Raw genomic sequence first — 13,816 nt, forward strand, 5'->3', positions numbered from 1 at the left:
TACACGGAGAATTCCGAGCACGGGTGGTGTTTGTTAAAGAGTACACCCAGAAAAAGGAAAACACAACTCAATAGGCTACCATATTATCATGCATTATGCATGAGTGAAGCCTCAATTTTGTAAATTACCTTGCATCTTGATTCAACTAAATACCTGTTCGGAACATTAACTATTCCATAAATGAATGCAGGTAATCACTATAAAAAACAAGATAAGCCCCAGTAACTAATTACAAGAAGAAACAAGGATAACACACAATCAAATAGCCTCACCCAAATTTGAAAACCTGAGACTCGGAGAACTTCAGATTAACTTTTGCATCCGTATTCCAAAATAATTAATTGTCACTCCAATTATCATCATCATCACTCCCAACAGCCTGAACAAGTTTCAAAAGTATTAAATCAGGTTGTCATTCATAAGAGAACAAAGGAGGGGGAAAAAGAAATACGAGGAAAAAGTGAAGGAGCAATTGGAGACCTGGCGAATTGCATTTGCTTTCTGCAAAATTGCGGTAACTTGGACATTTGTAGTGGGACCAGAAATAACAGTTGGTCTTGCAGTGACTGTGGGCCTTAGGTTGAAAGACTGAAAAGGCAAAAAGATGTAAGTGAACGAATTATACTCCATTTATCACAGAAGTCATCAACTGTAGAGAATACACGAAACCACGCATTTAAATTTGGGTGCCTAGTAATTGAAATAAATGAAACAAGATCCAAGTTCTACAACATGATGATCATATAGTAATATCAAGATATTCACAATCAAAGAGGAACATAAATGCACAAATTACACACACGGACACCGACTCGTTCTTGTACCAAAGGTACTTCTTTCTCTCTTTCCTGTTCTATAGATAATAAGAGGGAAGAGAGGCAGGAAACTCTTATATTTGAAAAAACAAATCCATAGGGCATATGAAATTATAGTGTTAAATTTGAAGTGTTGACAAACAAGCCGTGAAATAATCAATGATATTTTAGTATTTACATAGATATTTGCTGCCTTTATTTTTTCAGATTTTGATCAAATAAATGTTTTTTCAAACAGTGAAATTCACATTTGTAAAGGAGCATCTAAATTAAGGAACCATTGTTCATTTGGATGATGGCTAGCGACATAACAAGAAAGAAATAACTACTCACTTTAGTTCTGATCTGATGCAAGAAATCTTCCTTTTCATCCATTTCCCGGCAGCCACTAAGCTGGTTTGCATCTTTCTGCCCATTCACATTCTCTTGTCCCGCCTGCCACATTCATCATTTTTACGATTTATACACAACCATGTCCACTTCACAACATTTATTGAAGAAAAAAAAACAGAATGGCACCATTACTAAAGTACCTTACTCTCAGGCTTTAATGCAATTGTCTCGTCATTCGTTTGTTGTTGAGTAACTGAAGGGGGCTCAGGCTTCTGAGAGACAAAAGACCCCAAAAGTTTCAGATCAAGCTCATGTCTAAGTGACTCTGATAAGGCATGTTGTCTTTCCTCTGCCTCATTGAAGCAGGGTTTGGAAATCCGCCACTGTGCAGGAGGAGGAGGTGGAGGCACTGGTTTGAGCTCTGTTGTATTTTGCACATTTGGATTCTTTTGATCAGAATTGCTTTTGGATTCATCATGTAGTATAGGGTTAATGATATCAAAACTAAGGAGATCAAGTGAAATAGAAAGTGAAGATTCTGCATCAGACCCAGTAACTATAGTTTTATTGCCCTCGTTAACACGGATTCCACTGTTAGCTGGTTCTTCAACATGAAAACAGCTTGAAACAGATGCCATTGATGACAATCTGCTTAATGCATCATACAGCTCAGGGTCCTTGCTTTCAGGTGTTTCACCAGATTCCCACTGCTCAGAATTTGAGTCGGAACAATTACTAATGCAACCATCAGACATATAAGGCGATGATCTGCAGAAAGTATCATCATCAGAGTCTGAAGCAACAACGTGTGCTGGAATAGCAGGCACTGGGACCAACTGAAATGAAGGAAACATGTCTCTAATGTTTTCGTGATGATGATTCCCACCAGGAAATTGCAATTTGAGTTTAGAAGTTTCAAATCCATCTATAGGATTGAAAGATATTTTCATATGTTCAAGTGGAGGAGAAGAAGTAAGTGAATTTACTGGAGACCCGTTCCCAATCTGCCCATTCAAGGTTGTCCGAGGAATTTTCTGACCTGATATGCCCTGCTGCCAATTCCTTAGCTCCAGTACCCCAGTTTTTGTAGAAGTTGCTGGTTCAGATTCATCATCACGGCCAATCACCATCTTCCTGCGAAAACCATTTACAAGTAATTTATGGCCAAGTCCAAACATACTAGATGAGCTGTCATCATTCTCCTCGTTAGATTCAATAGATGGAGCCTTGATATCAAAATTGACTGGATGCTTGTTTCCGTGTGGCAATGAAGTGTTTAGGCTCAAGTCAACACCATTTAAATTATGAAGACCATCATTATAATGAGAATTAACAGGTTTTTCAGGGTTGGCACCAAAATCAGTTACCAGATGGAATGTTTTCTCACTACATAATCCTGGAACCTTCTCATTCAAATCCGCGTTCTCAACCACTGTACCTGAATTTCCTTTGGGTCCATCAAGAGAAGGCATCAGAAATTGATTTGGAGGACCCGATGCTTCACTAGTTTTAGCTGCAGAACCCTGACCTCCAGCTGATACGGCAAAATCAGGAGGTTTCGATGGCTGAAGTCCCAAAAGGCCACCATTTGTCCAGAACCCAACTGGATGCACAACAGAAAATTCAGACTGAGAGTTTTGAGAGTCATTAACACCGGTTATGATCGAATCACTGGCCTGATCATGCATATTATAAACTGTGGAGCCAGAGGATGATGGTGGATCACTGATAACAGGTTCTGATTGTGAGCCACTGCGGATTTTATTACTCATGCCTAAATCAGCACTTGGTGAATGATCAGGTTCAGAAAATTTGCCAGAGATTTGAGGTATCTGTTCACAGGAAAATTTCTCTCTGTGTACTGGATCGGGTGAACTGTCAGAGATCCCCTTGATTGAAATAATAGAGGACGAGGCAGGCTGTTCAATTACAGATGAATTATGGTCTGCGTTATCATCCATAACCATCTGAATTTCATCTTCTCTCTCATTACCGAAAATGTTAGCATCTTCAATCTGTTCCACTTTCCATTTTGTTTGGCACTCAACATCTTTTTCAGAACAAATTTCCGCTTCCTGTTTTCTATGGCACTCAATATCATTTTCAGATTCCGACTCTATTGTGTTCAGTGCATCCATGTAATTATCTGGTTCACTTTCAATTTCATCATTTTGGCTCTCAATAGTGCTTGATTTAAGGGCGTCCATGTCATTAAAGGGGATATCCATTTGGTCATCATTTACAAGATTGGAAGCTCCAATTTCCTGCACATCTACATCAAAGTTTGTCTCAGGAACTTCATTAATATTCCAATATCCTGCTTTAGACTCCACTATTTCTGACTTTTCATCCCATGTTACACAAGATGCACTAGGGCCAATCTGCTCTTGCGATGAACTATGTGAAAAAGTATCATCTAGAACCTGAGTTTGTTCGACAGGAAAATTGGAACCAAGGGTATCTGTTTCTTGAATCAACCTAGAGGACAGTTCCTTGGATTCCAGTTCCTCGGGGTGCATGGATGAACCCAGATTGAAAGCACATTCAATATATCCAGACCCAGCTCTTGAGTCAAAAGGACTTGAATGCTCTCCCACATCAGATTTCGGCGCCATGTCGACCATAGATGCATTTTGAGAGGACGTTCGTCCATTAGCAATTGGAGAAGTAAATTGCATTCTGCAAAGTCCATTTTCAATTAAATCAAATCGTATTCAGCACAATAATTTAAAAGTAAATGTATACATCTTTGTGTTTGTATGCTAGTCTGCATGAAAGTGAGCATTTTATATACATATACATACACAAGAATTACCTGCCACTTTGACTTGATAATGATGCACTGCGTGGTAGTTTGCCATTCCGGTGGGACGATCTTTTTTTCTGTACATTTTTGACAAAATTGATTCAGAAATTATTCCAAATTAAAGGACATGTAGCTTATTCAGTTGCAACATGAACCTGAAAAGGTTGCACTTATACAAAGTGTACCTCCATGTCATAGGAGTCCCGGGGACAAATTCATATGAAGTATTTGTGGAGTGAAGAATTTTATTCCACTAAAGATTAAATTGTTTAATAAATAAATTAAAATGAACTGAGTCGATTGAAAGGGGGTACAAAAATTGACTCAAAACAGTCATAATTCTCTGCCTGGATGGTTAATAGAGTAAATGATACCTTGCTTTTACGAGTCCTCTTATCTCTTGGGACTTTTTCGGCATCTTCTTCGGGGCTACCTGAGGCTCTCTTAAAGAAGGTCGGATCAGAATATCTCTTTAAACAAGATCCCGGGCCACCAGCATCAAATCTGATTGCAAAGCAGAAGTAAAAATCCAAAACAATGTAATATACACATCACAAATATATTTCTTAAACATGATTGTCGTTGCTAAAATGAGAAAGCGGGTGTAAATAACGATACTTGTCAAGCAAATGGAGGCGTGGAGGATCGCAACAAACTTCATAGGAGTCCATAACAAATCGTGGCAAATCATTGTAGATGAAAAGATTTTTCTCATTGCGGATCCGTGGGTGCCATTCAGAACCTGCGGGGCAACTGCTTTTCATAAAGATTTGAACAGAAAGATGAAGAATTCCCAATAGCTAATACAAAAAATTCAAACTTGAAATATAAAAATTGTAAACTTGAACCTAGTTTGTGTCCAAGTAAGAAGCAACATCACTGTTTTTCTAGTATCTTGAATCTTAAACATACAGGTGTATTGTTATGCAATGACCACAAAGAAAATAATATCAAGATTACATGCAGTAAATATATATATTGATGAAAAAAATAATCATTTAAAAAAATATCTAATCCATTTAATCTATAATCAATGGAAATCATCCCAGGATTTAAACAAATAAAGCATGTTTTGCATCGAACAAGTTTCCATTGCCATAGATCTACTTTCTTTCAATAGAGTCATCTACTATAATACTGCTTCAGTTGTCAACAGCAACTGACAACTGATACCGCATGGTTAACTAAAAACAATGTTCTTGAAATTAAGCTCTTACTGAATATTTGAACCTCAGAAAATAAGACGTCCCTTTTTATGTAATTCATCAATAGCAGTGAACTTATGGTCTATGTCTTGCTGGCACTCAGCCCTAGTTTTGGCAACAAACGCCAGAAGAAAGCATACGTGTCTATAACAAAGAAACAATGTAATATGTACTGAATTCATATATCTCGGTATCCGCAAAATCAGTGCAGAAGAAGCAATATCTACCAAAAACAATCAGAGGCTTTGCAATCAAAAGACATGCACAGAGGCCATACCAGCCGTGTAAGCAAAGTGAATATGACTTGTTTGGGCAAGAACTGCCTTCTCAAGAGGCGGAAGTGCAGCTTCAATCCGTTGCACACGAATTGACAACTTACGACTCCTAGAAGCTGTGTTCATTACTTGCTCTTGTAATCCATGAAAAACCTCTGCAGCAAATCTGCATCATATAAACCACACCGCAGTTTAAAAAATAGCTAACATTTTAAAAGCAAAAAAGAAGTAAAAACTTAAGTAATCAAAGATGAACATCCTATGATCAAAAGATTAAACGTTCATTAATCAAACTCTATGGCTTCCAATTTCTATTAATTACAACTAACCAGAGATATCCTAAAGCCTATAAAACGAATAAAATATTAAACGTACTCAGAAAGATCCCCTAACTGGCGCAAGATCCCAACGAGGCCAGCGACGGCGACGCCGTCGAGAACAGCTTTTGGATCTTCTCTATTAGCTTCCTTGTAAAGCTCCGGCTGACCAAGGCCGTATTCATTCCTTACTTGAGCTCTAACCAGAGGCATTTTCGTTTTTTGCTCTAAAAATTTCAACAGAGAAAAAGGGGAAAAGAAAGGAAAGAGAAGAAGAGTTATGTTCTAACAGCAGCAGCGAATATATAATTTATAACACTACTACTTCGAATTAGGAAATAAAAGAAGGAAAAATACAAAAATAAATTTGAGGTAATCTATTTTCGTATTTGCAAAAGAGTGAGTGAAGAGATTGGAGCAGCTTAACTAACTGCTGAAAGAGAGAGAGAAGGAAGAAGCAGCGGAGCCAGCACTGAAAGCCGTTCCCTTTACCTGGAAATCCTTCTGTTTGTGGAAAAGACGGGATTAACCTTCCATTTCCAAGGAAATTAATCGGGAAGGGGGTAATCTGGGTTGTGTTTAAGGTTGATAATTCGATTGAGTCGAGTTAAATTTTTTTAAATTATTTGAGTTGACGAGTCGTATTTACAACTCGAATTTATTTTAAAAAAATTTCAAATCGAGTTAAGTTTAAGAAATTTGAGTCGAATTATTTGAGTTTCTGTACTAATTTTATTATAATTATTTATAGTATTATGTCAATGATTTGTTCTAATTTTTTGATTTTATCTATATATATATATATATATATTATTCTTTCATATTATAATGTTATTTAATATATCAAATACAATATAAAATTATGAAATATATTCATAATATTATATTTTAAAGAAAGTATTTTGAGGGTAAAATATTGATGAGAGTATAAATGAGTCAAGAAATTGATGAGAATAAAGAATTTACAAACAATTGTAGTCAAAAGATCAAATTGAGTAAAATGCAAAGTTTAGTGATTAAATAAAAAAGATAGTTAAAAAAATAGCAATTAAAGTTACATATGTATTCTATTGTGGTATATGAGCATGTGATTCAAATTTGATAAAAAAAAATTGATTTAAAATAAATCACAAATTGAAAGAACGAGGAGATTATGAAAAATTGAAGGACTAAATTAAAAAAATTGTTATCAAAAATAGGAATTGAAAGTACACGTGTATTCTACTATGGTTTAGGAGCAAGTGGCTCAAATTTGATAAAAAATGGACTTAAAATAAATGACGAATTGAAGAAATAATGAAATCATGAAAAATTGAATGACTAAATTGAAAAATAAAAATTTTGTTATAAAAAAGAATTGAAAATACACATGTATTCTAATATGGTTTAGGAGTATGTGGTTCAAATTTGGTAAAAAAAATAGACTTAAAATGAAGGATGAATTGAAGAAATAATGAAATCATGGACTAAATCGTAAAATTATCAAAGTACTGGGTCAAATTGTTGATTTTTCGAGTAACTCAAAAATTCAAAATTTTAACTATATTCGAACTCGAAAACCGAATTTATAATTAAAGTTAACTCGAATAACTCAAAATTGAAAAAAAAAATCGATTTTTTGAGTCAAGTCGAGTTTTATTCACCCCTAATTGTGTTGGTTGCACTGCAGCAAAAGTGTTCTATAGCGGTGTTTTTAGGAGCGTTTTTAGGGTAAATGCCACAAAATTTAAGCATGTAGCGACGTTTACTATCCAAACGCCACCAAATTATACTTTAGTGGCATTTTTCCAACAAACGTCGCAATAGAGTGGTAATTTCGCAATGTTTATAGCTAAAACGCCGAAATAGATATGTTTACAGTGGTATTTTTTCAATAAACGTCACAATAGAGTAGTAATTTAGCGGCGTTTGTATAAAAATGCCGTAATATGGTTGTTTATAATGGCGTTTGTCCAACAAACGATGCTATAAAGAATTAATTTAGCGGCATTTATCAAACAAACGCCGCAATAGGTTTGTTTATAGTGGCATTTGTGCAAAAAATGCCGTAATAGATTAATAATTTTGCGGCGTTTGTTCTAAAAACGCCGTCATATGTTTGTTTATAGTGACGTTTTTAAAAAAACGCCGTAAAAACGTGTACTACAGTAGCGTTTATTTAAAAAACGCCGCCAAAGGGTCAATATATACTCTACCCTTTTCTCCTGCCTGATCCCTAAATTCATTTCAACGCTGCTTCCCTAAAAGGGATTTCTCTGGTACAACAACAGTACTCACACGATTCCAAGCGACGTCCTCTTCTGTCTGTCTCGGCGGCCAAATCGGTCCTCTCACCGACGATTAGTTATCTCACGATTGCACGGTTTGATCCCTTCTCTAAGTACAAAACTTTTTCATTTTTTGGTGGTATTCTGAAAATGGGAAAAACCCAGAAAGCTGGAGTAATAGAGAAAAATAATATCTTTCGAATAGGAAAAGAATATCTATACATATTGTTTTACTGGTTTACTGCTTGGGAGCTGTGTTTTTCTGCTTTCGAATACAAAAATAATAGCTTTCGAATATGATAATAATAGCTTTTCAAAACGTGAACAAATGGTTTTTGTACAAATAACAGGTATTTAATTCAGTAAGACAAATTATCGTTGGAATGTCTACGTGGCATCTTTGCTCTGATGATGGATCGAATTATCGTTGGGAGACTATCAGTCCGAACTTGCCGTCGAAAGTCGATGATAACCCGAAAGGCCCTCATATTGCAAAATACACTTCCATGGTCGATCTCCTAATTGAAGGTAACAATTAATCGCTGAAAGTTTATGCCACTATATTTTTATTTTGTACTCCCAAATTTCATAGATCGCAGGCGTGTAGGATGTTCAAAGCTTATTGAGAACGATGGTAGAGAAGTGGATAAAGACCCGATTTTTAGAACCGAATTTGTTAAATCTATGGCGTTGAAAGAATCTTCAACTGCAAAATAAATATTTATCCTCAATGAAGACAATGTTGCCTCTACTGATACTCCAAGTAAACTTTTCTATCTTCTATTTAATTTTTTTAATGTTTGATTCAGTTCCAAAGCCACATCCAATCAAGTTTCATACTGTAGGCGGAAGGTTGTTATCTGTTTCAAGTGAAGCACTGCAGCGCGCAAGGACTCTTCTTGGTGAACCAGATGTACGGGATTTATTTGGTGAAATTGATGAAGAGTTTCTCCATATAGAGTTTACATAGAGGAAAAACGCAACGATGTGTCGTCAAACAAGGAAAACAACTTTCTTACGTCCTTTCCCCACGAAGGAGCAGTGAAGAATAAATTCAAGTAAACAATATGGTGAAGACTTTATATGCATAACTTTAATGTTTCTAAATTTTAATGTATTATGTTGTTAAGTATTAATTTTATGGTAAAGACTGTTTATGCATAACTTTAATATACAAACACCGCAATAGGTGTAATTTGGTGAATAATGTTTATGCATAACTTTAATTAATGTTTGTAAATTATAATGTATTTTGCTGTTAAGTAGTTTTATGCATCAGTTATGTCTTAATTAAAATGTATGGTATTGTTAATTACATAAAAATACGTGGCATTAATTTTAGTTTATGTAGAGAATAAATTAAATATGTATTTATATAAAGGTATTTAGCGGCGTTTGTATCCAAAAATGCCGCTATATAACTGACTTTTTGCGGCGTTTATTTCTAAAAGCGTCGCAATATAGTTAATCTATAGTGGCATTTGTATAAAAACACCGCTAATGAATTGTACTATAGTGGCGTTTTTGTACAAACGTCGCAATAGGTGTAATATATAGTAGCGTTTTTAAACTCAAACGTCGCAAAATATTTGGACAGTAGTGGCGTTTATAACAAACGTCAACATAGAATAGTACTTTAGCGGCGTTTTTGGGTAAACGCCACAATAGGTGTAAGATATAGTGGCGGTTGTTCACAAAATGCCGCAATATATTTGTACTTTTGGAGCATTTTTAAACAATAACGCCACAATATATGGACTGTACTGGCGTTTATAGAAAACGCCGCGATATAATATAACTATAGCGGTGTTTGGATTACAAACATCGCAAATTGATATTAAATCCCCAAAATTGATGTGAATCATGAACCCTATTCTCATCTCCATCTATCCTTCATATCTTCCTCCGCTCTCCCTCACAAACAAAACGTCGCAATCGGCCTTGCAGTGGCCACCATTCACGCCGTCGGTTCCAGTGTCGTGACATCACTGTTGACTCTCGCGCCTCCATCAATCCATAAACAAAACCTCTGCTGCTTTCGTCCATATATATCACCGTTTGTAATTGCGCCATGGGTTTTACTTTCAACAATGTAATTTTTGGTACTAAACGAATGGTATGTATGTATGCATTAAAGCACTAAAGAATCTGAATTTTAATAAGCATGCAGAAAATCTTTTCAATGTCATTTTGGGTTTGCAAAATTCTGATAGTTTGCGTTCTCATTCATCTTTAGGAACTATTAGTATTCAGAATTGTAGAGTGATGATTTGTTGCTAAAATTGGATTAACTATGATTTTGATGTCCAATTGTTGACAGGTTTTTGATGTTTTTCTCCTATAACTTTTGGTACTTGTATGTAAGTTTAATAATTTCTTATATGTTTCCGGAAATTGGTTTTTGGGGGTAATATCTCGATACTTGTTTCCAAAAATGTGTTGGACATGTATTTTAAACAGAAATTAGGAGTCAGGGCAATATAGATTTGAAACTTGAACATTTCTGTTTACATTCCACTCCAGTAGCTTCTTTATTTCTGTTCAACGTCCAATTCAGTAAGCTATTAGTTTCAAATTTCTCCCATGTTATAGCTTATATATGCTTGTTTGAATGAGATCCTTTGGCAGGGTTTATGTTTGCCAATATTCGTCCAGAAATAGGGAAAATTCAATTGCTTTTGCTTTATGTAGTATCTTGCATCATTGAGTTTCTAATGTTGTCCTCATGATCAGTTAACTTTAAGAGTTTATGAAAAGTAATACATTGGCTCAAACATCAAATTGTGGTTGCTTTGCAATTTTGTTTGTTGTTTCTTTCCTTGCATAGATGGTAATCTTTGACATAATTTATCCAAATTTGAACAACAATTTCTTCTTTAATGGTGTTAGTTTGAAGTTCATTTGCAACCCTTGTTGCATGTAGATTCTACACATTGTAGTGTCATCACGAGTCCCTTAGTCATAATCTTCAGTCTGGTGATTCTACCTTTACTGTATTATTCCCTTACATCCCTTTTACTCTTTTTACCCCCTTTAGTCTTTTGTGACATTTTCCCTTAACTTCCATATGGTTGAATAATTATTAAGTTGTTTTTGTCGAGCTAAGATTCACTCTCAGTGGATTACCTGTTGCAAAGATGTATATGGTGGAATGTTTATTGTTTTTGGTTATTTACTTTTGTTAAGGTTTCTACTGTGCTCGTCGTAATTTAGAATTGTTGGAGGGAATGGGTTGCTACACAATTGTTGACTGCTTTTTAAAACCTGTTGCACATAGGACTTAATAAAACTAAAGAACATCAATACAGTCTACAATTTATACATAATACATGAACAAATAACAGAATTCAAGTTAATAAACGTAATTATTAATGTTCGAATTAAGATTAAAATTATCAGGTTAAAAATGATTGAATAAGAATATATCCACCAAAATAATCTAACATTTTTACTATGTGCTGGCAATGGAGCATGAGTAGCAATGACAGCAAGGCTCAGTAGTACAACCAAAATATTTTAATTACTAATGATTTTTAAATGCATAAACATTTCAAACTTTGAATAAAACAAAGCTTTAGATGGTGCAAGGAGCGAATTATTTTAGTTGCACTTCTAGAGAGTTTTTAAAGGTAGATGTCTTCATGCATAGGATGCATGAAGTGTTGTTTTTAAGAGACAAATAATGAAGTGTTGTTTTAAGAGACAAATGAAGTAATGTTTTAAGAGATAAACTTATTATGATTGCATTATATATATAAAGGTCCAAGCGTGTTATTCCACTAGTGTAAATTTATTATGATGTCGATTTATATTGAACAATTAAAAATTGAATTATAACTTCTGTTTACGTTCTACTTTTCTCTATAGTATTAGCAAATAAATGTGAATTTAAATTATTATGTGAAATTAAATTATGTGTGCTTATGAGTGAAATTAAAGTATTCTTGTTTAGATTTGATATTTTCTTGCATATTTTGATATACACTTTTATCGGTTTGAATTATCTCTGTAGCTTCTAATTGAGTTGAACAACTCCAATTTAGGCTTTAAATTATTATGGATTATATTTGATAGTTTAATGCTTATGTTTAGGTTATAAATGTATCTATAATATCAGCAATTAACAATTTAAATTGAAACTCCAGAAATACAAAATGGATAAGAGTTGGATGGATTTCTCAAGGGTAAGCGTCGAATATCAAAATAGAGTCGAAAACTTTCTAAATTTAGCTTTTGCGAATGCAAGCCAAGAGAATATGATTCTTTGCCCTTGTAAGAATTGTGTGAACATTAATTGGCACATTCGTGAAGTTGTGTACGAGCATCTAGTTATTTTTGGATTTGTTCGTGGTATAGAAAATGGATCTTTCATGGAGAGTTTGTATCAGATAGATATGATTCCACGAGTTATTCGACTTATCCTGCTCCTTATCACCATCCAACTTTCAAAGAAGAGGACATAGAAGGGATGCTATGAGATGCGTTTAATATGCACAATCAACAGCCGTATGTGTAACACCCCTAACTCATTCGACTCGAATACAAGTCCGAGATGTCACATTGACTTTTCAAACTTTGATTCTTAAAGAAAAATCTTGGGAATTTAAAACTTTCATTAAAACAAAATACTTTAATGTACATAAAAGAGACCACTTAATATAAAATTGATCAGAGCACTCGTAATTAACCACTTATTACATACCAACACTTATTACACAACAAAATACATACTTTGTCAATTACTTCTGATCTGATTTCTTAGTAATGTTGTTGTCCGTGCCACTGCTATTCTGAATCTTCTTATTTCTTGGTACCTACGTGTAAATCACTTACACGCTAAGTCATAGACTTAGTGAGGCAATAAATGAATATGCAACAATATCTTCATGAATATGCATTCTTACCATTTTCTTCATGACATTTCAATATACATGTATCTATTACACAATAACATATATAATCATATCATGCATGTACAAGACTTACCTTCTTGTACCACTTTCACTTTACTTTGTATTTCAATTGCCCATGTATATTATTGAGAATAGAGGTATGTGAGTACATAGAGGTTGTGCACTAATGCTGTCACCACAGCTCGTATCAATTCCCTCATGGGGCACCGAACCTTAGGTTCAGTATTCGTCTCGAAGGACTGTCATATATGTCCCGTAGGACCACTACATCCCAAAAGACTACGTCCCGAAAGACTATTATACCATCGACTCTTGGCATGCCAATTAAACCTATAGCTCTCATATCGTATACTATGGGCATTATTCTTATATTTCATATGTTAATGTACTCATGTCATTTCTCTTGTGATCATGTAGTTCATGTCATTTCTCTTGTGATGATGTAGCTCATGTCATTTCTCTTGTGATCATGTAGCTCATGTCACGTTCTCATATCACATATCATATCACATGTGTATTTGAATCTATTCATATATATACATCATTTATCCAATCACATGAACATATATATGCCTTATGCATGTATTACAATAATTATCATGTATGCATGTTCACAACTATTGTACTATGAAAATCAATATAGGAATTAGACTTATCACAAGTCTTATTCCATTATACTATACATATAGTATGCACTCACCTTAGCTTTGCTTTGATTCGATTCTAATCCTTTGATCGTTCCGGAATAAGCTTACTTTTAATATCTACATAATCACACATGGATCTATATCAGTATTATAGCTAATATACTCTAATGGTTCACTCTTTAGATTAAGATTAATGCCAATTTCCTCTTTTAATGAAGGTATGCAACGATGCACTACT

The 13,816-nt window shown here is 34.6% G+C and overlaps 1 protein-coding gene across 1 annotated transcript; it reads right to left on the reverse strand.

The window, feature by feature from the left end:
- On the reverse strand, window positions 1–6,294 carry LOC120194870 (protein SCAR3-like). The gene is made up of 10 exons (XM_039197047.1): window positions 6,244–6,294; window positions 5,810–5,978; window positions 5,437–5,600; window positions 4,573–4,696; window positions 4,329–4,458; window positions 3,964–4,031; window positions 1,349–3,827; window positions 1,149–1,250; window positions 481–588; window positions 1–379 (listed from the first exon to the last, which is right to left on the reverse strand). The coding sequence occupies exons 2-10, from the start codon at window positions 5,962–5,964 to the stop codon at window positions 338–340; spliced, it is 3,372 nt and encodes a 1,123-aa protein (XP_039052978.1). The 5' UTR covers window positions 5,965–5,978; window positions 6,244–6,294; the 3' UTR covers window positions 1–337.
- Window positions 6,295–13,816: the final 7,522 nt, after the last annotated feature.

This window comes from Hibiscus syriacus, unplaced genomic scaffold, assembly GCF_006381635.1.
Source record: "Hibiscus syriacus cultivar Baekdansim isolate YM2019G1 unplaced genomic scaffold, ASM638163v2 tig00117002_pilon, whole genome shotgun sequence".
NCBI lineage: Eukaryota > Viridiplantae > Streptophyta > Magnoliopsida > Malvales > Malvaceae > Hibiscus > Hibiscus syriacus.

What these genes read in the sequence shown, in the direction of transcription:
- LOC120194870 (XM_039197047.1), bottom strand. Translation starts at nt 5,964, where the DNA reads ATGCCTCTGGTTAGAGCTCAAGTAAGGAATGAATACGGCCTTGGTCAG. An exon ending in CGCCTCCATTTGCTTGACAA is followed by an intron (nt 4,459 to 4,572) that starts GTATCGTTATTT and finishes CTTTGCAATCAG; the next exon opens with ATTTGATGCTGGTGGCCCGG. An exon ending in TGCATCAGATCAGAACTAAA is followed by an intron (nt 589 to 1,148) that starts GTGAGTAGTTAT and finishes TTGCCTTTTCAG; the next exon opens with TCTTTCAACCTAAGGCCCAC.